This window comes from Colletes gigas, unplaced genomic scaffold, assembly GCF_013123115.1.
Source record: "Colletes gigas isolate AHSC1104 unplaced genomic scaffold, ASM1312311v1 Colletes_gigas_Sc00023, whole genome shotgun sequence".
Classification (NCBI taxonomy): domain Eukaryota; kingdom Metazoa; phylum Arthropoda; class Insecta; order Hymenoptera; family Colletidae; genus Colletes; species Colletes gigas.
Genome location: NW_025106652.1, coordinates 3,669,534 through 3,693,497, shown reverse-complemented (window position 1 = coordinate 3,693,497; position 23,964 = coordinate 3,669,534). Strand labels below are relative to the sequence as shown.

The following is a 23,964-nucleotide window of genomic DNA, read 5'->3' as shown; positions in this document are numbered from 1 at the left end:
TAACGACAGTTATCAAATAAGTGAAATCAGAGTACAATTCATTTACCTTGTTTCGTAAGATGTTCTGTTCCCGGCGACGATTGACAAATGTTTGACTACGAAGGAGCAAAATTAACGTTTGTCTACAATTAAAACGAATAGCAAATGAAATAATTGCAATTCGTATTCGTGTTCAAAATAATTATCTACGGTGATGTGCTCTTTGTTCCATTTTGTACATATATGATACATAGGATTTAAAAGTTTCTCGTTCGTGGCTTTGTTCTTGAAAACATTAATTTAAACTTTTAGTAGTAGGCGTGCAACCAACTTAGCTAAGCATTACACTTTACTCCAACGTATGATAGTTTCACTACTTGCAACTAATTGCAAGTCAGGAATACAGACAGAGACGGACAGGTCGTGACGAATAAACATATAAATAAATGTTGGTTGCTCTGTTTCTTGAATTCGGTGCAAAGATTGGTACTTGGAAGCAGAAATTATTGTACCGGAAAATTTGCTCAATTATTAATACATACAGGGTGTCCCAAAGATGTTGCGGGTCCTTAAAGGGGGTGATTCGGGGGATGATTGCAAACAACTTTTTCCTTTGTGAAAATGCTCTCCGGGGTTTCGTTAACGAGATATTAACAAAAAGCACCGACCAATCAGATCGCGCGCTTTCCGCCCGAGCTCCCATGCTAGCATGGCTACGCGCCGTGCTAGCGTGGCTACGCGCCGCGCTGCGACTTGTGAACAAGCAACTCGGCATGCAACGAGGAAAATTGCGTAGAATGGCAAATGAAAAAGGCGTAGCAAATAAAATCGAACACGTTGTCATGGTTTGTTTGTTATTTAAAGTGAATGATGAATAAAGGATAAATAGATGAAAATCACGTGTAACGTAAAAAGACGAATACACATTTTTTTTAGAGGATTCGAAAATAATAGTTATTTGAAGTGGGAGGATATGGAATACGTAAAATTCCTTGTGTCAATAACGTATCCACGAAAAGGAAATTAACGAAAACGTGAAGTGAATATTCGATACGTTGACCTGGACGCACCTGACATTGCGACCCTTAACTTTGGGTAGTGTCGTATACCTGGGATCAGCTGTGCACTGGGCTCGTCCATCGATGACCAGGATCGGTTCAGTGACCCAGTGACACAAGTTTTCAAGTTACAGGTGCATTTTCGACAAGGGTGAGTTTTAGTCAGTTTATTGGTAATCATTCATTTTTAAATTTAACGCAAGCTATGGCTTGTTTCCGGCAATAATTCTTAAAATTCTCGTACGAAAATATTTATCCGGGCTTTTTAAACAGACTTATTCGTTATCAGCAACAGTGCTGGTCGTTATTAAATTACGGATTTATATCACAATAACGAACTACGATCACTTTTCGTTAATTTCCTTTTCGTGGATACGTTATTGACACAAGGAATTTTACGTATTCCATATCCTCCCACTTCAAATAACTATTATTTTCGAATCCTCTAAAAAAAATGTGTATTCGTCTTTTTACGTTACACGTGATTTTCATCTATTTATCCTTTATTCATCATTCACTTTAAATAACAAACAAACCATGACAACGTGTTCGATTTTATTTGCTACGCCTTTTTCATTTGCCATTCTACGCAATTTTCCTCGTTGCATGCCGAGTTGCTTGTTCACAAGTCGCAGCGCGGCGCGTAGCCACGCTAGCACGGCGCGTAGCCATGCTAGTGTGATACCACCCGCATTCGTCAGTACAAACAACCGCGTCAGCACTCCTCGCCAAAAACATTTGAATCACCATCCATATCTTCACCACGCAGCAATAACATCTGAGTCACCATCCACATCACCACCTAGTAGCAACAACAGCTGAGTCAGACATCAGGCCCAAAACCAAGCACCCCTACTCTACGGCCATACCGACCTTTATAAACCCTTCGCCAAAATAAAGCACAGACCAGTATTTCACAAGTCGAGACTCGCGTAACGTTACTCTGTCCGTCCCTTATCATCAGCTACGGCATAAGTCGCGACAGAAGGCAACAGTGTACGCACGTTACCTTAAAGTTTCGCGAGTTCGTGTTTTTTTTCAAGTGACGCGTAAAGTCCCGTCACACTAGCATGGGAGCTCGGGCGGAAAGCGCGCGATCTGATTGGTCGGTGCTTTTTGTTAATATCTCGTTAACGAAACCCCGGAGAGCATTTTCACAAAGGAAAAAGTTGTTTGCAATCATCCCCCGAATCACCCCCTTTAAGGACCCGCAACATCTTTGGGACACCCTGTATATTGGGTTGGCGATAAAGATCCTTTATTTTTAATTAAGTTCCTTTGAATTTACATTTTATGAGAAAAGTGGAACAATCAATTTTAAATGTCTGTCATTAGGTTCAAACAAAAATAATTATGTCTAGGTGCTTTTGTAATTTTAATTCAGATTTTGCAGTGTTTATATTTTTTATTCGAATTTCTAGAGATTATGTTTTCAATACATTAATAAATTATAATAGAATATAAATTACATAACAAATATAACTTTTTGATTCCGCACCATGGTTATCACATTTGAACTACACGGTTACTAAAATATTAAAAAACAAATTGGAAGTAAATCTATGAATTCAGTATAAAATAACAAACTGTACTACAACAACACTTTTTATCTCATACTAACAAACTCCATAGTTACTAAAACTAACATATTAATAATATGATATGTTTACCTTGTTATCCATATGTTGTAGGTCAAGGTATATTTACATTTCGTACCAAAGATAAACCTACAACATGGTCTCACATATGTATTATTCTCTATTCAAAGTACGATCTCAGTATCAGACAATAATCGTTATACATCCAACTGTAATTTTTTAATACGTTCCGTATTTCAAGTAAAAAGTGTACGATAAAACATTATTAATTATTCCACATATGCACCTCGCTATTTTAGTATTGCCTTAAAAGTGTGAAGTATGACGCTGCGGTACTTAAAACCTGTAACGCATGATACAAATTGATCGTCTTATTATTGATTAGAAATTTTTAGCTAAAACAAGTTTTTAATGGGCGAAGTGTATGAATATAAGATATTCTTTTCAATTCGCGTGCACAAAAATTGTAGGAAAGTTTTCACAATTATATTCCGCAATAACATTACTCGACAATTTATACGATTAACGGGTATTATGAGTTATATTAATACGATTCTTTGATTGCGCGTTCAAAATGGGCACTTAGATAATGGTTCATCGAGTTAGTAGACTAAATTTTCAGTCATCGTAGGCGCCTCAGTGTACTGATGAAGTTACTTGTAATGTTGACTAAAAATTGGTATTTCTATAGGAAGCATGGTCTTCCAATTGAAAATATAGAACTGTTTTAGTTGACAGATGTAAAACTGTTAATTACCGTAGTATACGTTTCGAGGGACACAACAAAGAATCCACTAGCATTTAGGCAACAAGGAACTCTAGATCTCATCATGACAAGTATTAAGTCCTTTCGTAGCGCACTTCCATCTTTGTTCATAGGCAACTGTGTCCACGGTGCTGCGTAGACAGCTGCAGCTATTTGTGTACTTTCTTGTATCAAACAGTCACAGCTGTAGGTGAACATCAACAGCTGGCACATGCAGCCCGTTATGTGAAATGCGAAAATTAGACGCCTTGATAGACTCGCTGCTTCCTGTTTGATGAAAAGAAATGCAGAATAATAGCATACATGCAGAATGCTGGAATATTATCCTTATATTTACAACACCTACTAACCAAGAGAACCAGATATCCATCGAGGCATATTAATAAACTAAAGATTATCACTTGTCCCAGTCCGACTGCCGCGAATACTTCTTGGAGCCTACTGCAGTATTTTATAAGTGCCTGATGTTGTTTAACGTACATTTTAAATGCTTCTAAACATTCGTCTGCCTGATACAAAGGATTTTGAAACGAAGCTTCTTTCAGCTTCGTTTCGTCTTTCAGTGAAACCAGGTTTTCTATCCTGTATTGTAATATACGAAACTGACTAGCTACGTGGAGATTCAAGACACACAGGAAGTTGTCCAGGCATAGATAGCATACGCCGATATGGTATAAAGTCAGTACCTGCGCAAGTGTAAAAAGTATACACAGAAATGATTTTCATAATTTTATTCTATTTGTAGCAAAATTGCATGAAATTCCCACTTTTGAACAGTATAATTTTGCTTCAAAATATTTTTCATTAGACGTACTATAATATTATATTTCGTTTACGGATTAAAAAAATAAAAAAAAAACTTACACGTACGCTGTGTTCAATTCATATTCTTTGATTCACTAGTAGCTTAAAATCCTGTACAAGAACAATACAAAATGGACGTAGAGGAACATACTTTTCAGAAATGCAGTGGTAGGAAATTAATTTAAAATACCTGTATTGTGAACGTTATCTCAAAATACGGCGTTACGGTGAATGGCAAGTCAAGCCATATTTTAAATGGAAGTATCCTGTCAGAGTCGTTTTTTCCTATATTTGCTAAAAATGTTTATAGAATTTCGTCGATAGGCTGTTATCCGATTCTGAATGTTAATTATTATATAGTATCTCAGTTTGTATTTTTTACAATGAGGTGAAATGTCTTACTAATTTTGAATAATATCAGGTCAGAGAAATAATTGTAAAAATTGTAATTATATTTTATAACATAAATTACACAAGGTGAGTTACTTGAATCGGAACACCTGACGTCTATCCTAAATTTGAAGATAATTATACGTTTTGTCTGTGTTCCATGCATTTGTTTCTGTCTTTCCGAATCTAGGATAGATATTTAGTTGCTCTGTTACCGATTACATATCCTGCAGAGTATTATACTTCCCGTCTTCAGATGAACCAGACCGTCGATTCACTTGAAGACGGGAATAACTCTATCACGTATTTTCTTGAAGTGTTTGGCTAACCGATTGCACATTCTAAAACAGCTGCATTTCGTCTGAATTTGTAATTTAAAAGCTTCGTAAAAATAATACGGATGTAGAACAGTGGCAGTGTAATGTGTTTTCGTTTTGTGGTAGTCTCAGCGAAAAGTCTTACCAATCATGGGGCCTACTGCATAGCTAATAGCTGTGCCTTGCGAAAAGAAACAGAAGATACAAATTAGACAAGTACAGATACGCTTGCAATTGCCCATAACAGTTTTCTCGTAAGGGTCATAATTCGTATGCCAAAAATTCTTCTGGGTGTACAAAATCAACTCGAGAAATGCCTTTCTGTGCTTGAATAGGATAAGTATCTTGAAAGAAATCGTGATCAGTGTTATGGCGTTGCATATGCTGTAAATGCAATCCTATAATCAGAAATCACGACATGCATATTTTAAGGAAACATGGGTATACAACAATTTCATATACATATGTGTAATGTTATATAACATTAACGAGTGAATTCTAAAATGCAATAGCAGTCAAAAGAAGATATCTTGCTGGCACTGAAACATCTTTCTACACAAAATCAACGTAATTTAAAACATTACTCCCAAACTTCCTTTAAAAAATGGACACTTTAGTAATGAACGACTCAAATCTTTCTGATAGACTATACAGGGTGTTCGGCTACCTCTAGCAAAAATTTTAATGAGCAATAGTAGATGCCAAAATAAGACGAAAATCAAGAATACCAGTTTGTTGATGGAAGCTTCGTTAAAAAGTTATTAACGTTTAAAGTGCCGCCCTTACTAAATTTTTTTCTCGAAAATGCGCAAGATTTCGGGGGTATGTCTATTCACCAAAAATGACTGTAATTGAACCCTACAACCGAAAATAATTTTTCCACAACGATTTGCAATTTTTTAATTTTCTCGAATAATTTCACACCTTCTCTATTTTTTTTCTCGAAAGTGGGCAGGATTTCGTGGGTATGTCTAATGACAAAAACTGATTGTAATTGACCCCCGCAACCGAAAATAATTTTTCCACAACGATTTGCAATTTTTTTTCTCCGTTGAAAAATTTAGGCACCTAATTGGATTTTCAGTAAGGAATTTTTTTCTCGAAAGTGCGTACAATTTCGGAGGTATGTGTAATGATAAAAAATGATTGTAATTGATCCCCGCAACCGAAAATAATTTTTTTAGAACGATTTGAAAAATTTTTTTTCGCCGAAAAATTTCACCACCTACTCGATTTTTTTTCTCGAAAGTAGATAGGATTTCGGAGGTATGTGTACTCACCAAAAATTATTGTAGTTGACCCCCGCAACCGAAAATAATTTTTCCAGAACGATTTGAAATTTTTGAATTTAATTGTTAATAACTTTTTAACGAAGCTTCCATCAACAAATTAGTATTCTTGATTTTCGTCTTATTTTGGCCTCTACTATCGCTCATTAAAATTTTTGCTAGAGGTGGCCGAACACCCTGTATATGGCGATTCTAGAAACTGTGGCCAGCTGTAGTTCGTTTCTAAGAGATGCTATAAAGTTAATGAAATTCAGATTCGAAGATCAGAAATTTTTGGAATAACGTCACTGTTTTAAAATTAAAGTTTATTTGCCCCACACCAAGAACATTATCCACGTTCTTCTCACACTCACAGCGAATTCATCCATGGAGTGGTAAGCATCCGTCGTTTGGACAACGAAGGAAAAGCATACAGCCCAGACCGAATAAATAAAGGCAATTTTCCTCCGACGTTCCTCGATTTTATTCTTTGCTGGCCAAATCCCGACTACTTTCATATAAAACGACGTTGCAATGAGCGAAAGGTCTCTACTGTGTTCCGTAGACATAGCGAATTTCGGATGCCTGTCCGTGGACAATTTTCAACTTTCATAAAGATCTCAATGCCGATGGTCATTGGCGTGAAGACTAACTAAGTTCACGTGACATACTATATGTGATATATTCTTTCCTCAAGATTCACGAGTCTAGAACATATTCGATCCGTGCATCCTTTCTAGCACTGTATAAGCTATGCGGGGTGAATAACTAGCATAATTACAGCTGTCAGGGATGAAGTGGAAACATAGTCGGTTAAGCTGCTGTAATAATGTATGAAGAAGGGTTGTTGATTTCCACGGGTAAGAATTGGCACGCAAGTAAAATGAATCGTTATAAAGTAGTGCCATCTCCATTACTGGCGAGGCAATTGTCTTTCTAACTTGTAAGTATGTATTATTACAGTCACCCCTTTAACGTTGCGAAGATAATTCTGTTCCTTACATTATTCACATTCTAAACGACAGTCAGGATGGTCAGTTCTTGCCAAGAACCAATCCGTGAGTGCAGAGTTGAATGTAAATCTGAACGAGAAATAACATAATGTAATGAATCTTATTCATACTGTACAAGTTAAACTCGTTGTTCGGAGAATTTGTGTCTGACCATTCGTTATGTACATAGGTAGACAATCTGCAATTTATACGTTCCGTTTTCCCCAATATATTTTCAATGCTGAAACGTAGCCTCAAAAATTGATATTAACACGCATTGTACAAAGAGTCTGTTGGCAAAATAAAAAACAACGATCAAATGATTGTTGTTTATTGCTTAATGTAATCAAACAATGGTAAAATCGATTTCTTTAAAACGTAAAAAGAATCATTCCTTAAGGTTTGTCATCCATAAGTCTGTTCGTTTATCAACTTTCAGATTTACTGATTATTTTTTAATTAGCCAGTGCTGTATAGAAGGTGTTTGAAATCGTGGTTGTATTAATATTATGTAGAAAGATTTGTGTTGCGTAGCAACGTATTCCAGCCTCAAGGCCATAGTAATTTCGACCGCAGCGCAAAGAAAAACCCTGCAGCCCTGTACGTACTAATACAAGGACACTACAGAACAATAGCGACATTTGGCCGCTGAAAACCTTCCCAAAGGACCCCGCACAGATCTTATGAAAAGTGGCCCCCGGTTAAATTAGCTGAACTTTTGATATGATGTAGTTCATTATGTCTTGATGAAAAGTTCCAATGAACCCAAGCTCGTAAATTGAACAGTTTCCGAGATACAGGGGATCAAAAGTCAATAATAGTGCGCCTTATTCTAGACTACCACGTTTCAGCATATTTGAGTGTAAGAAGCACTGTTGTACACTGTCCATTTTGTTCAGCGCGCACACTTATCTTTTTCTGGTTCTGTGATGCGCTTCAAGCGGTAACTTAATAGCGCTTGAATATTTGGTGGTTGGTGTAATAATTGAGATACAATTAACTATTTTTAATATTTAATAATCTATCTTAGTCTACTACAGTGCGGTCTTCACCTTTCTTGTTTAACTTTGTTTCCTGATTTAAAAAATGTTTATTTGATGGTAACCGATTCAAACTTTTTGTTGTTATGCCTCTCCCCGTCAGAAAAACTACCCTTAAATACAAATCGGCCTTGGGTTCTGACGGGGATGAGGCACGCGGATTGGCTGCTGTGGTATTTTGAATTTTGTCAGGGAAGGCGGTCGTTTTCCCTGATTGGAGAAGTATTTGTCGAAAATATTACAGGTGACCGCCTCCAAGCCATCGGTCACCGTTAGGTACAGAGGGCACTATCGAATGACGTCCGGGAAATTCCGCGTGCCTCGACCGTAGCAGGTAATAATTTTTATGAAGCGCCTTGACCTTACTAAGACATGCAAAAATGTTTAAGCCTAAAATAGAGAACCAAATTGCGGATTATAAAACGGCGTGGAAGACAACCGATGGTCGATGGCTTCATAAACTTATTCTTGCTATGGATCAGGGGGGTTTCTTTAGACCTTTTGGCGGGCGTACATGGGTCCCGCTGTAATTAATATTGTTACCTGGTAACACATTTATTTGACCCCTTAAAACTCAATAGTAGTACTGTGGGCCCTTAAATATTACCCCTTGACCCCCTAACACTCTGACAAAATAAAAAAAAAGCCAAAAAGGTGAAAAATGGTTCTCTTTTTCAATGTACAAACATAAAGCACCGTCGACAGTAGCATTACCCAGTGTGTACCACGAAGAGGTTGCTCGATCGGATTTTGCACACCAAGTGGCCCTGAAAAGGGCCGTTTTTATAATTCTCTCTATTCGGCCATAAGAATTTCAACATTCATATTGACTTGATGCCCCCTATTAGCGGCATCTCTGGTCGTATTTAGAAAATTGCCATTCGAATATTTGGCATGCCTTTGATGACGAGCAAATCCTAAAAACCTTAAAACTCTTGCAATATGTGCGCATGCACCCAATGTTTTGGCACCAGATTGACAGGTGCAGTAGTAACCATTTATTACTTCCTCTTCTAGTTCCAGTTCATTTTCGCGAATGTGAGAAATAAGAATTTGATGTTTGGTACAATTCCGAAATTGTGAATAAACTTTTAGTTTTCTAAGGCTGTTATCTACCAACGAAGTGCCAAACTATAATTCATCGTCATCATCTTTTTGCAGCAGAGGGTCAGGGAATCTAGGGGTAATATTTAAGGGCCCGCAGTACTACTATTGAGTTTTAAGCGGTCAAATAAATGGTCAGTGTACAACAGTGCTTCTTACACTCAAATATGCTGAAACGTGGTAGTCTAGAATAAGGCGCACTATTATTGAGTTTTGATCCCCCGTATCTCGGGAACTGTTTAATTTACGAGCTTAGGCCCATTGGAATTTTTTATCAAGACATAACGAATTACATCATATCAAAAGTTCAGCTATTTTAACCAGGGGCCATTTTCCATAAGATCTGTACGGGGTCCTTTAGAAAATAGTATCATGTTTTTACAACCTAGGTACCGTCACCTTTTGCATCGACCTCGACCTTTTCTTTCCAAGACTTTCTTCTCCTAAAAACCATCCCACGACTTTTCCAATCACCAATTATAGAATTGTATCCTCCCAAGTCTTTCCACCACTTAAAATATCCTACACCAATCAGGACTCCTCTGACATGTAATGCTAAGTAAACATTATCATCGCTAACAGTTCGTTCCAAAATCGAAATCATAGAGAACCAAGAATAGTGCTCTTTTGGAATACATACCGACTAACTGTAAAATTTACATAGTCTCAGCGCGATTCGGTTATGTCTTGTAACGGAACAGTGTATTCGTGGTAAACTGACCGAGCACTCGCCTACGACGTTCAACAATCTGTTATGAGATACGATAGAATAATTTGTCAGTGTACATTAGTGAAATTAACAACAAACAGTGGTAAAAACTTATTTATGTTGATTAAATTACAGATCGCGAACACTTTTGTACAATATTTAATTTTGTCTTCGTTTGTATTTATATTATGAACGATAAAGGATGGAAATAAATTCAATTCAATGGCACCAATTTTACTAAATGCAAACAAACGATGCTACAAATAAGGTACAAGAATATTATATTATTGAGACCTATACTACGAAAATATTTGGTCCTTTTGCATTTGATCCACATACACAAGTATTAACAATTTCATTTATTATTACTCGAAGTGTAGTTTGTAACTTTAATTAATCATGGACTGCCTCAATAAAGTGAAATAAGACATTGCGGTGCTAAGAACCTGCAACAAAAAACGTTGGATTTAGAAAAGCTCGGGGAAGAGGGAATAACACAAAGTAGCAAAAAGAATTTAATGATTCGTGAATCCATTTATTATAAATGGGAATAAAAATATTATAGTTTTGATGATTTTTTAATGTTCATCAACGAATATAAAAATCTCACGAAGCAATTAAAATTCAGGTAACAAATTTTTGCGATCAACGGTTACTTCTAGGGTACAAAAAGAGTAGCGAAATTGAAGATTTAGATCAGAAACAAAATAAATGGAGGAGTTATCGTACCGTGGTACAAGTTTCCAAGGACACGGCAGAGAATCCACAAGCAGTTAGACAGCAGGGCTTTCTCGATCGTAAAATAACCATATTCAAATCTTTTCGTAGCTTTTTGCCCGCTTTGTTCATCGGTAGATTTATCCATGGTCCAGAATATATCGCTGTTCCTATATTTGAACTTTCTTCTATTAAATTATCGCAGCTGGATGTAAACAGGAGTAACGCGCATAAGTTGCCCAGTATATTGAATATAAAAATAAGACGTCTAGTTTTTGCCGACTCAGCCTGAATTGCAAATCACAGGTCTCTAAAATATACTTCCGGATGGACTGTGTACAATTTGAAAATGATAAATACGAACCAGAAATATTTGGTAGCCCACGAGGCACATTAAAAAGCTGAAGAGAAGGATGTGCGCCAGCACTATTATATTAAATATACTTTCCAGCCGATTGCAATACTGAATGTGCGCCTCGTGCTGTTGTACGTAGCATTTAAATCGCGAATAACATTTTTCTGTATAAGCTGACAAATTTACGCTCGATGTATTTTCGGTTATTTTCTGGGTATCTGTGCCACCCAAGTTTTTCAGCCTGTACTGCAATATGCGAAACTGAGTGGCTGTGTGTAAGTTTATTAGGCACAACAGATTGTCGAAGCAAATGTAACACACGCCGATGTGATACACAGAGAGAGCCTGTGTAAATAAGAAAATTACGTAGAATTTTTATGATGTACAGTACTGCATCACGTTTTGCAATCAAATTTGAACAGCTAGATTTCATATGATTCGTTTTTAATTACAGAACTGCTGGCTACTCGAGTTGCTGGGTGGTATTCGAGGAATGTAAATGGCAGTAAAACGAGCCCGAAGCAAGTATCCCTAACGCAGATTGATGCAAAAAGTGAGAAAGTATTGTACCAGTTTGCTTATTCGTTTCAGAAACTATATTATAATGGAGGTTATTTCTGAACGATCATAAACGGTAAATAGATTCTGTTTCGATTATACTAACTCAAAAAAACATTTGATCATTGTTGTAATCGATATTAAAGCTTCCATAAATCACTTTTTATAAATAGAAGAGGTCTTTTCAAATTTTGGCAATCCTTGGAACACAAGTTCTGCAAGTCTCTTTCGATTCATCCAGCACTTTAAATTGTTATTTTAACTAATATAACTGAAGATTGTATCAAACTTTTTTTTCGATTGAATAATGATAGTTGAGTAGTAATATTCGTGCAATAATTTTTGAATACTCAAATATTCGAATAGTGGCAATCTTAGTTAATAATTTCATGTTATCTAAACACTTGTTTTGGGATCCTACAATCTAGGAGTGCCTACAAGACTAAAAGGCATTGCCAAATATAATATACCTGTGCCACAAACGTTATCTCGAAATACGGTGATTCGTATACAGGAAAGTCAACCCACATATGAAATGGAAGAACTCTGTCTGTGTGATTTCTTCCAATACTTTCTGAAATACAGACATTTATTCAGAACACGCGGTTAAATATTCAATGACATTCGAATGGAATGTAACTATTAAATTGTTTTAAAGGATTTAGTTTTCCTTCTTTGTCGTATCCAGTAAAGATTTCCTCAACGATCGTAGTTCATTTTATCTATTCTATTTTATGAAATTTTATGAAATATAGTTTCATGAGATACTAACATAATGTATTACTATTCAAATTAATCCATTTACCTAGAATAGGCGCTATCACGTAGCTGACAACCGTGGCTTGTACACAGAAATTGATTAATATCAGACTCACAGTGGAGATTCTTTTGCAGTTGATTATCATAATTTTCTCTGTGGGATCATAGTTCGTATGCCAAAAATGCTTGTGTGTGTACAAAAGCATTTCGATGAACTTTCTTCTGTTTGCAAATACAACTAACAACTTCAGTAAAACCATCATCAGACATAGAATGTTGCATGTTATGTAACAGCAGTCCTAGAATGAAAAAATTGTAACACATTTATTTATTAGAATTTGGATTATTGCATGAGTGAAGTAACGTTAGAATTGTCCATGTAAATATTGCAGGGAAGTATAATTAAACTTAACCGCAATAAAAATTGAAACAAAGAATAAATCCCCATAGTTCCAATTTGTAGGTTTAATAATTTATAAAAACACGAAACACAAGAATAGTTATTGAAACTGAAGACTGTTCGTTTCCAAAATAAATAATTAAATTTCCGGGTCGCGCTCCACGTATTCTGATAAAAAGAGAAATTTTTTAAAGGAATGTTAATAAATATTACAGTGATTATTAAGATTCATGTATGTACCGCAATTTGTGATTCAATTACATTTATCGAACCCCAAGTTACTTGAGCTACTTGAAGTCTATTTTTTAAATAGAAAAGATTTTTAAAAAGTCTCGTATACTCACGCCAAAGTTTGGCCAGGAATAGTAAAAGTCTCTTGTTTGAAGCCACACGCCGAACAAAACTGCAATAACCGTATATAACAACGTTAAGTCTCTTCGGCGTTGTTCCACGCGATTTTTCGCTATCCACAAACCGACAATTTTCATAAGGAAGCTTGTTATGCGAATAGAAATGTCTCGTTTATAAAGATCAGAATCTAGCGTCTTTGAACGATCAGAAATGCTAGTCTTTGGATCGTTCAAAGCCTTTCTCATTTTCTAAACAGTGTTACCGATTTCAAAGAGAAGTATTTCTGACTGACGTTATCAATTTCTGACACCTTTCAACAGTGCTCCTTCCGGTGTACGATTTTCTTGGCCAGACAAAAGAATGCTAAATTGTGCAAACGAAATTACAGTTCACGAATGTCTATCATTTGTTCGGGTCGATGAGCAATGTATAATTCAAGCTATAGACTTCTGTCACTTGCAGCGAAAATCAAACCAGCATGCTGCTGTGATATTGTAACTAGTGCCATGCTGGAAAAGGTAAGCAACAAAGGATAGCAAGTGAATAGCAAACTTCCTCAGTTTGACCTTGGATGTCTAAGAAGACGTTATTTACCAAGAAACAAGTGAGATTCTCTTTTTTTAACTGTTTTTCATTAACAATTGCTATTTGATCAAATCTTCTTTAGTTACGTCTATATTGACGCGTATAAACGTGTCAATGGAATATGGTTTCGTTTGTTTTGATAAGGAAGCTACTTACGATTTTTAAAAGGAATAGAATATGTCCATACATTTTGCTAACTACTCGAAGCGTGCGGGTGTTCGAACTTCCGGTCATTTAAATTCATTACCTTGGTTGGAAATTAACATTAAGTAATGCAGTGAAAGTTGATTGAATATATTTGCAAAAAATATTATTATCCGTACAAGAAAAATACTTTGATTTTTTGCATTTGATCCACAAATACAGGCATCAACAACAACATTTATTATTACTTGCAGAGTAATTTACAACTTTAGTTGAGCGCAGATTGCCTTAGTAAAGTGAAGTAGGACATGGCGGTGCTAATAACCTACGATAAAGATTTTTATGTTTCAAAACTAATATACCGAATTTATACATTCAGTTTTCAAAGACATTGACAGATGTTTCAAATTTTTGAAAAAGGATAAACCTCTAGTGATCAGTGAAACTTTTTAAAAAATTTTAAATAAAGAAACAATTAGTTCTTATAAAGTATTATTTCTGAAGAACGATATGGGTTACTATTAAATGTCAAATTGTTATATTATAATGTACTCCTTTATTGGTACGTTTGATTAAGATTGAGATTAACGAAGAGGTCGTATAAATAAATATATAGAAGAATGTGAATGACGTACCTTGGTACAAGTTCCCAAAGACACAGGAAAGAATCCACAAGCAGTTAGACAGCAAGGCTTTCTCGATCGTAAAATAATCATATTCAAATCTTTCCGTAATGTTTTGCCCATACTATTCATCGACAGATTTATCCATGGTCCTGAATATATCGCCGTTCCTATATTTGAACTTTCTTCTATTAAACTGTCGCAGCTGAATGTAAACAGCAGCAGCGAGCACAAATTGCCCGTTAGATTGAATATAAAAACAAAGCGTCTAGTTTTTGACGATTCAGCCTAAACAGATGTCAGACAATGTATTGTCAAAACAGACAATTGTATATAAATAAAAATGTACCTTACAAGATACATTTTGCCATCCGAGGAAAAGAGGATATTTAATTAATTATAGAAAATACCAATATTATTATTAGTGAAGTATGAAGAATGAGCAAGTCAACTTTAATTAAATAAAATATTAGAACAATAATAAATACGGGACTAATGCAATAAATTCTGTTTTCAAATAATAATTTTGTGCCAAATTAAATGTGGGAACTACTATGCCATTAATACAATAGAACCTCGATTATTCCACGAAATATGGACAATGTATAATTTCAGAAAGATAAATACAAACCAGAAATATTTGGTAACCCACTAGGCATATTAACAAGCTAAAGATGAGAATGTGTGCCAGGACTATTATCGTAAATATACTTTCCAATCTATTACAATACTGAATGTGCGCCTTGTGTTGTTGTACGCAACACTTGAATTGCGAGTAACATTCTTCCGAATAATTTGACTGAGCTGTACCCGATGTTTTTTTGAATATTTCTTTCGTGCTTTCACTGCCTAAGTTTCTCAGCCTGTATTGAAGTATGCGAAACTGAGTGGCTACATGCAGGTTTATAAGGCACAATAGATTGTCAAAACATACGTAACACACGCCGACGTGATACAAAGACAAAACCTGTATGAAGAAGAAATTTATATATAATTTTTTAAAAATCACACATATTGTTTTTACACCGCTAAAATTTTACGTTGAAACATTATTTCAACTATTACTAATTCCTTAACGTTCTTGAACAGTTATATTTTATGTAGACTATAGTAATATAAATTAATGTGAAATCGTTTAAATGCAACATGTTGATGACTGATTTTGAAATCTCTATAAAATTATGTGGGTTAAACTGTATATAATATATTTTAATTTCAAATTATGAAATTCAGGATCCTAAAATTAGAATCCTGTTTCTAATCATCGACTAAATTTTAAACGAATATTGTTTATAAAATCGATTCTTTAAACGTGTATTGTGTGGTTCTACGTTCTAACACTACAAAACTAAAAGGTATTGATAATTACAATACCTGTAGCACGAACAATATCTGGTAATACGGTGTTAAGTATAGAGGCAGATCAACCCACATATTAAATGGAAGAACTCTGTCCGACTGATTCTTCCCAATGTTTGCTGAAACACAGACGTTTATTCAGAATATGCGTTTAAGCGTTCAATGATTTTCGAATGGAATGTATTTTTCGGGGAGGAAAATGATTTTTCACAGATTGGTCTCGATATTCCTTCATTTTCTCTTCGATTATAGATTACAGAACGTCCGCTCTACCTCGACTAACTCGATTTAGTCTTCACACCTTCGTAGACCATCGAGCCCCTTTCTTAGGTAGTCACACTCCTTCCTTATCTTAATCCTGTATTTGCAAGCCCAATAACGGCATATTAACTTACCCATAATAGGCGTTAGCACATAACTGACGATCGTGCCTTGACAACAGAAGTTGATCAATGCGATACTCAAAGTGCAGAGTCTTTTACAATCAGCTATCATTACTTTCTCATTGGCATCGTAGTTTGTATGCCAAAAATGCTTGTGCGTGTACAAAAGCAGTTCGATGAAGTTTTTCCTGTGTATAAATACAACAGACACCTTCAGCAAAACCATCATCAGACATAGAATGTTGCATGCTGTGTAAACGCAGTCCTAGAGCAAAAAAGAACGTGTGTTCTGAAATTTCATACACTGACGCATGAAAAATATTTTTTTTCACAAAAAAGAATTAAGAACCACGGTCGTTCGAGAATTGAGAAATTTGATACACTCACGCCAAAGTTTGGCCAAGAATAGTAAAAGTCTCTCGTCTGGACCCATACACCGAATAGAATTGCAACAACTGTGTATATCAACGTTAAGTTCCTTCGACGTTGTTCCACGTGGTCTTTCGCTAACCATAAGCCAACGATTTTCATAAGGAAGGTTGCCAACAAAATAGACGCGTCATGTTTATAAAGAGTTTGTTCGGATGTCTCTGAGCGATCAGAAACGCTACTATCTCTTGGCTCGTACGATGTTTTGCCCATCTTCTGTCATACATTACACATTACAAAAAAAGAATGTATTTCGGATAAAAGTTATCAATTTCTGGTGACAACGATGGGGAACGATTCTCTTTCCGCGCGGTCTTCTTGATCAGAAACAGAATGCTTAGGAACGGCGAGAAAATTACAGTTCTCGAATGTCTATCATATGCACGGATCGTTAGATAATGTATAATTCAGGCGACAAACCTCTGACAGTTGCGGCGAAAATGGTAACCAGTGTGCTGTTGCGACATTGTAGCAGGTGTCATTCCGCAAAAGGGAACCTGACACGAACTAGCGCACCCCGCGTGTGTAGCAACTTCTTCAGTTCTATTTCCGGCGAATAAAAAAACTCTTTTTTTCTCCTATATTATATTACTATAATATTTTGTCATATATTCCTATATTACTCGTGTTTCTCCATTGAAATGGTTTTTGTTTCGTGTCAATCCAACTTTAATTTTAAAATTCCACCAATCTATCTCTCTATCGTACGATAACTCGTCTAATAACTCGTATTAAAAATACTAAAATTTATACGCGTGGAGTTCGGAAACTACTCATGTTTTATCCATAATTAAGCAACTGTTAGAAGCGGCAAAGATTGCTTTTTAAAATGGTTTTTAGTTTATGTCGATCCGACTTTCCGTTTTCGAGGTATCGTAATTTATGTAAAAGGCAATTTTTTTAATTCGACTATCTCTGTCTTCGTCTAACGAGTCGGGTCATCCTCTTGCACGTGCGTCGTGAGAAACGTGACCGAGTGACGTAATATTTACTATTTACTGCGAGCGTGAGCGGTCAATGACCTTACCAAGGCAGTAGTGAAAGTTCACTGACTTCGCGACGTAAACAATGAAAAGTAAACAAACGCTTCGGACCCTTACATCTCCGGAATTAATTACGCTATCGGCTTGAACGTATTCTAGCATTTCATCTGTGCAACTAGTAGAACGATACAGTGAAGGGTTCAGTGTGCCAAGGCTTGAAATCGATAATTTTGTAATGGGTAATGTATATTCCTAAACCTATATTATGCATACATGGAATCTTATAAAATGATGCTTATGATCTTTTCTAATACAAATTATACATTTGTAATACGTAATATGTAATGCATATATTTACACGAGCATACAGAATGCGGAAAAAGTATAAATTCGTGATTTCATTTATGTATTTTCCATGTCAAGAGTTGACTGCCTTAATAGAGTAAAATACGACATCGCAGTACTGAGAACCTGCAATAAAAAAGTATAAATGTTATATTTTCAAAGATTATTACAGTTTTACAAATGTTAATATCGCGGGTAATCTGATTCTTTAAAATGTTTATATTTTGTCATAGCAAATTTGTTTAGCAAATAAATAACTGATATCGCTAATTTCCGTTGTAAAATAGGTAATTACCCCAGTGTAGGTTTCCAAAGATACGGGGAAAAATCCACTAGCTGTCAAACAACAAGATCTGTTGGATCTCATAATAATTATTGTTATATTTTTTCGCAGCAATTTGCCAGTTTTATCCATTGGAAAGGCAGCCCACGGCCCTGAAAATGTTGCACTGCCAACATTACCACTTTGTCGTATTAGACCATCACAACTGTATGTAAACATGAACAGCTGACATAAAACAGCTGCCATGTTAAGTATCAAGCTGACGCTTTTCGAGGTAGGTGTATCTGCCTGTTCAATTAAACGGTATTAATACAAACAAATCAGATAGAAATAACATATACATTGGGGAAAAAGTCTATATATATATAGCAGATCATTATGAATTAAAAGTGTCACATTACAATATGATTTTGTAATGTAAAAATACAATTATTTTTAATTTCTGTGTACTTAATTTACTAACCAGGAATAGTTGGTATCCCACGAGGCACATGACCATAGCTAAGAATAACACCTGACCAAGTACAATCATTGTAAATATATTCTCAAGCATTCTGCAGTATTCGGTGAGTGACTGATGTTGATGGACACAGTTTTTCAATTTTTGAGAGCACTCGTTCTCGTAACTTGACAAAATTTCATTGGAAGCTCGAGCACGAATTTGTTTCTTAACGATGTCGTTCAAACTCATCAACCTGTATTGCAGTACTCGAAACTGGCTAGATACATGTAGATTCGCGAGACACAAGAAATTGTCGAAGCAAATGTAACACACACCGACGTGATACACGCATAATATCTGTACAAATACGATTCACTTTCACTAACTGGGGAATTTTACAAAAATTTAAATAAGTCGTCATTTTATTTACTAATAGTCTTATCGTTCGAAACAGTCTTTCGATAAATCAACGGTTCAATGTTCATTTCCTTTAGGAATAGAAACGAACACTTTGTTTTACATAAGTACATAAAGGGAATTCCGGAAATGACAATACCTGTATTATGAATAATACTTCAAAGTAAGGAGATATCCCTGTGGGGAAATCCACCCACATATTAAACGGTAGTATCCTGTCAGATTCGTTCTTTCCAATATTTGCTGTGGAAAGAAAGAATCTCTGCCATAAAATATATTTAAGAAAACCATCGAGCCAAATTTTTTTCGAACGGTTTATTCCAAAGTTGAGTCATTTATCTAAATTGTGCTTATGTTAAGAATAAACAGCGAGGAAAAAAATCGAACAATATAATTGATACTCACGAAACTGCATTTTACGAATACAAGCGTAGAATTTTGTTGCATCTGTGTTTATATAGTTGAGCTCACCTAAAAGTGGTGTCACCATGTAACCAGCGCACGTGCCTTGAGTACAAAAACTAAGTACAACGATGAAAATAGCGCACAACCTCTTGCAGTCGTCCAGAATCAATTTTTCCTGTTGATCGTAATTCGAATGCCAGAAATTCGTTTGCGTGAACCGAACTAAATCAAAGAACTCCATTTTGTGTACGTACAAAACGGCGATCTTAAAGAGGACGATCATCAGGTACAAAATATTGCAAGAGATATAGACGCAATCCTGGAATAGTAAAATAATGAATAACACACTCGCAAAATGATACAAATTTTTTAACTGTTTCTAACGAAACAACGAACAAAATCTATTTATTCTATTTACGAAGAAACTATAATCTCATATATTATCTTCAACTTTTACTCTTTTCTTTCGCAGTATAATATTAAAGATATCTACAATTCCCGTTATTCCACGTTTTCTTTTTATCAAGAAAACCTCCGATAATTCCCCTGTTTTGGGCTTCAAAAATTAGATATATACGAGGTGTGTAAATTAAGTAATGAGACTGGCAACGTAGCGTTCGATCTGTCAACATTTGGAACACGGGACTTGGAGAGACGGTATGTGAACGTGTGATACGCCTTCGATACAAGTTTGTACCCGCTAGAATCATTTGGTTGTCCGTAGCAATTATTTTCGTAAAACAGTTGTTTCTACTGCGTTCTAACAATGAGTCAAAAGTCATGATTTGCTTTTTCGATAGCCAGGGAATCGTCCACAAACAGTTTGTGCCTCAAGGCCAAACGGTCAATCAACACTTTTACCGAGAGGTTCTAGAAAAATTTCGAAAAAGGGTCATGCGTGTGAGGCGAAACATTAAGAACGACTGGGTGTTGCATCACGACAATGCGCCTTGTCACACAGCAATTTCAGCAAATGAGTTTTTGGCCAGTAAAAACATTCCTGTGGCTCCTCAGCCTCCTTGTTCGCCTGACTTGAGTTCTTGTGATTTTTCCTCTTCACGCGATTGAAAAATCACCTCAAGGGACGTCATTTTGGAACACTCGAAAACATTGAAGCGACTGTAACCGACCAGCTGAAGGGTATATCAGTATCCGAGTTACAGCGGTGCTACGAGGATTGGAAGAATCGTCTCCAGCGCTGTGTGGCTTCCCAAGGAAGTTATTTTGAGGGAGATAATATTGAATTGTAATTCTATTTGAATGAAAAAATTTTATAAAATCAGTCTCATTACTTAATTTACACACCTCGTACGCCTAACAATTTTTCACGCTGCAACAGGTTTTTGTAACGTATCGATCCTAGGAACGCAGAAACATCTTCCTCTTTTTCAAGTTAAGACAGCGTTGAATTCTTGTTCACTAACATTGAAATTTCCCCACGAGTAATAGAAATCCCTTATCGCGATGCACGCGGCGATAAAGAGTGTTGAGATCGTGTAGACCAACGCGAAATTTCTGCGGCGTTGTTCGGCGCGATCGGCAGCCAGCCACAAACCAACGGTTTTCATTAAGAAGCATGTCCAAGCGATGGATATGTCTTTACTCTGTGCCGAGCGCATGGCAGAATTCTAATAGTTGCAAATATTCTTCTCTGTCTCGTACGATAGCGTTCATATCGATTTCCGTGAAACGGAGGAAGGAACGTCTTTTCTTCTGACAACACTTTCACCTGTCGATTCTTTTTTGCGCCGGTCTCTGATTTCGCGTATCCGCGTGTCCTGTCCGGCGTGGCAAAAAAGGTGTTGGAAATTTAACGGGTGCATTATTGATGGTTGAAGGGAAATGAACGCAGCACCCCACAGAACAACAAAGAGACCATGACTGGTGAATCGAGCACCGTGCCTTTAGATGTACCTAGTTGCTAGCGATCGGAGTGTGTCAGTTTTAAGCGACACGACGTAGTCTCGCCATTTTCAAAGGTAAATGGATTCGAATTAAGTGTCACGCACTCTGTAAGACGAGTACAGGAAAGCTTATCAATTTATTCAAAATTTCATCATGGTTTTGGGCGTATATATTTATTACTCGATGAGAAAATTGGTTCCTTCCACATTCGAGTGACTTGTTTAACTCGCGATAAAAATAAATGAAATGAAGTATCACTGTTTTTAGTATTCTTCGAGTGAAATAGCATTTCAAAAGATTCTGACAACAAACAAAATATTTTATTCTGATAGTTACACAGTTTGAGTCCTCTCTATGAAATAAACACGTTTGAGGCATTACCAAACTTTTTTGGGACCTCGATGCTAGAAAACTTGTTAAATCAGGTATGAAGAGCAATTATACTTGATCAGAAGAAATTATTTTCTTCTGTAACCTACAGATATTGCATTTTATTGCTCTTCATAGATATTTATAACTAATTGTAGAAGTGTTTACTACTTTTATTAAGAAATTCGTGAGCTAAAGGGAAACTGGGATTGTAATCCATTCAGTCATTCTGACAATATTGTTGCACTTATTTGAACGTAAATATGATACGTGCATTTAACGACCGATGTTTTCACAATAAATTAAAGATTGAATGGTTTCAGAACGGATACTTGAAATTAGCTTATGCCTGTGAATGCAGTTTGTAATGTTATATTTAATTTTCGAAGAACATTGATAATGTACAGAAATCTGTAATTTATAAAAATTACCAAAGAATTAAATTATTATATTTGAGATTCGTATAAATTGTAAAGTTATATTTTGTTCGTTAAAATCGCGTATACCTTCGGTTTGATTCAGATTTACGGCCAAACATTCTAACATGAATAATGTAAATGATAATAAGTGGTTACATATTTCCATATGATATATCTTTGCATAATTTACATAAACACATATGAAAAAAAAGTATTATTGCGTAAGAATATCTTGCTGTACCGGTTACTAGATTTGTTAAACATTGATACCACAAACTGTATTTAATATTTTATTAATTGCTTATAATATTGTGGGATCGGGAAGATAATGACTCCGCTCTGTTCCGTTCCGCACAATTGTATTGTTGCTGTCGTACAACGACGTGACTCGTGGTGCGGGTTACGCTCGACTCTCTGGTACGATCATCGCCACCGTACCAAGAGGCCTTCAAAAACAAAAGACGGTCAGAGACGACGACAACGGCTTTTCGGCTCACGCGGCTCTGGTCGTCTCGTGTGCAACCATACATTGTAGCGGCTTCGAACGGCTAAGGCGTATGTGGTGCCTTGGCCGCCACAATAAAAATTATCTATCACCTAATCAAAGAACCATACAAATTTCAGAGACGAACAAAAATGGAAATTAAGCATCAAAATTAAACTACATCTGATGATCCCACGGTGGATGATGATGTCTTCTGCGATGTCCTCGCGATAAATCTAAAAGTAAGTCTGCAAATTTCATTTAGGAATATAGAAAAATAAGAGTTTAACTTTATCAAATTGTATTAAACAAAATATCACATAACACAGGACCCCGCACAGATCTTATGGAAAATGGCGCCCGGTTCAAATAGCTGAACTTTTGATATGATGTAGTTCGTTATGTCTTGATAAAAAATTCCAATGGGCCTAAGCTCGTAAATTGAACAGTTCTCGAGATACGGGGGATCAAAACTCAATAATAGTGCGCCTTATTCTAGACTACCACGTTTGAGCATATTTGAGTGTAAGAAGCACTGTTTTACATTGTCCATTTATTTGACCGCTTAAAACTCAATAGTAGTACTGCGGGCCCTTAAATATTACTCCTAGATTCCCTGACCCTCTGCTGCAAAAAGATGATGACGATGAATTATAGATTGACACTTCGTTGGTAGATAACAGCCTTAGAAAACTAAAAGTTTATTCAAAATTTCGGAATTGTACCAAACATCAAGTCCTTATTTCTCTGTTACATATCATTCATGCATGGGGCTGAAACGTTTGGTGACTTGGGCGTTGGCTCGAGCATCTAGCGTGCAACCCTTTGAACGGGGTTGACTCATGCCGTATGCGCACACCCGGCCCAACTTTCATTTCCTTTTATGGTAATGCCCCGCCTTAGTACTGAGCATTTTCAACTATATGTATAAGGGCCGCGGTTTCTTACTCGGGGAGCTCAGTTTTACCTAAACTCTCGGCACGACGTTACTGTGGCACTCAGGGCAAGATCGGGCTATAATCCCCTTCAAGCAACTATCTACGACTATCTACCTTAGCGGTTTATCAGTGAGTGTCCATTAATCGAGTAGGAGCTCCCGCGAACGCGCCGCGTAAAAGCCGATAACAAATCTTGCGCCTTCGAGGCAATTTAGCAATTGTACAACTTCTTGTAAATCCATAGCTGTACTTGAGCATCGTCAAAAATATATATTGAAGTAGCATT

General features: G+C 36.2%; 4 protein-coding genes across 4 annotated transcripts; all 4 read right to left on the bottom strand.

The window, feature by feature from the left end:
• Positions 1-2,633: 2,633 nt before the first annotated feature.
• Positions 2,634-6,588, bottom strand: LOC122401267 (odorant receptor 4-like). Its single transcript, XM_043403296.1, has 6 exons — positions 6,555-6,588; positions 5,058-5,310; positions 4,396-4,499; positions 3,748-4,087; positions 3,393-3,664; positions 2,634-2,978 (listed from the first exon to the last, which is right to left on the bottom strand). The coding sequence occupies exons 1-6, from the start codon at positions 6,567-6,569 to the stop codon at positions 2,931-2,933; spliced, it is 1,032 nt and encodes a 343-aa protein (XP_043259231.1). The 5' UTR covers positions 6,570-6,588; the 3' UTR covers positions 2,634-2,930.
• Positions 6,589-10,381: 3,793 nt separating this feature from the next.
• LOC122401308 (odorant receptor 22c-like) lies at positions 10,382-13,410 on the bottom strand. Its single transcript, XM_043403374.1, has 6 exons — positions 13,159-13,410; positions 12,461-12,713; positions 12,126-12,229; positions 11,107-11,442; positions 10,755-11,030; positions 10,382-10,471 (listed from the first exon to the last, which is right to left on the bottom strand). The coding sequence occupies exons 1-6, from the start codon at positions 13,408-13,410 to the stop codon at positions 10,415-10,417; spliced, it is 1,278 nt and encodes a 425-aa protein (XP_043259309.1). The 3' UTR covers positions 10,382-10,414.
• Positions 13,411-14,046: 636 nt separating this feature from the next.
• LOC122401307 (odorant receptor Or2-like) lies at positions 14,047-16,901 on the bottom strand. Its single transcript, XM_043403373.1, has 6 exons — positions 16,647-16,901; positions 16,272-16,524; positions 15,892-15,995; positions 15,149-15,484; positions 14,530-14,805; positions 14,047-14,219 (listed from the first exon to the last, which is right to left on the bottom strand). Exons 1-6 carry the CDS (start codon positions 16,899-16,901, stop codon positions 14,163-14,165), a joined length of 1,281 nt encoding a protein of 426 aa, XP_043259308.1. The 3' UTR covers positions 14,047-14,162.
• Positions 16,902-18,073: 1,172 nt separating this feature from the next.
• Positions 18,074-21,182, bottom strand: LOC122401306 (odorant receptor 30a-like). Its single transcript, XM_043403371.1, has 6 exons — positions 20,988-21,182; positions 19,630-19,882; positions 19,298-19,401; positions 18,763-19,098; positions 18,312-18,587; positions 18,074-18,142 (listed from the first exon to the last, which is right to left on the bottom strand). Exons 1-6 carry the CDS (start codon positions 21,180-21,182, stop codon positions 18,074-18,076), a joined length of 1,233 nt encoding a protein of 410 aa, XP_043259306.1.
• Positions 21,183-23,964: the final 2,782 nt, after the last annotated feature.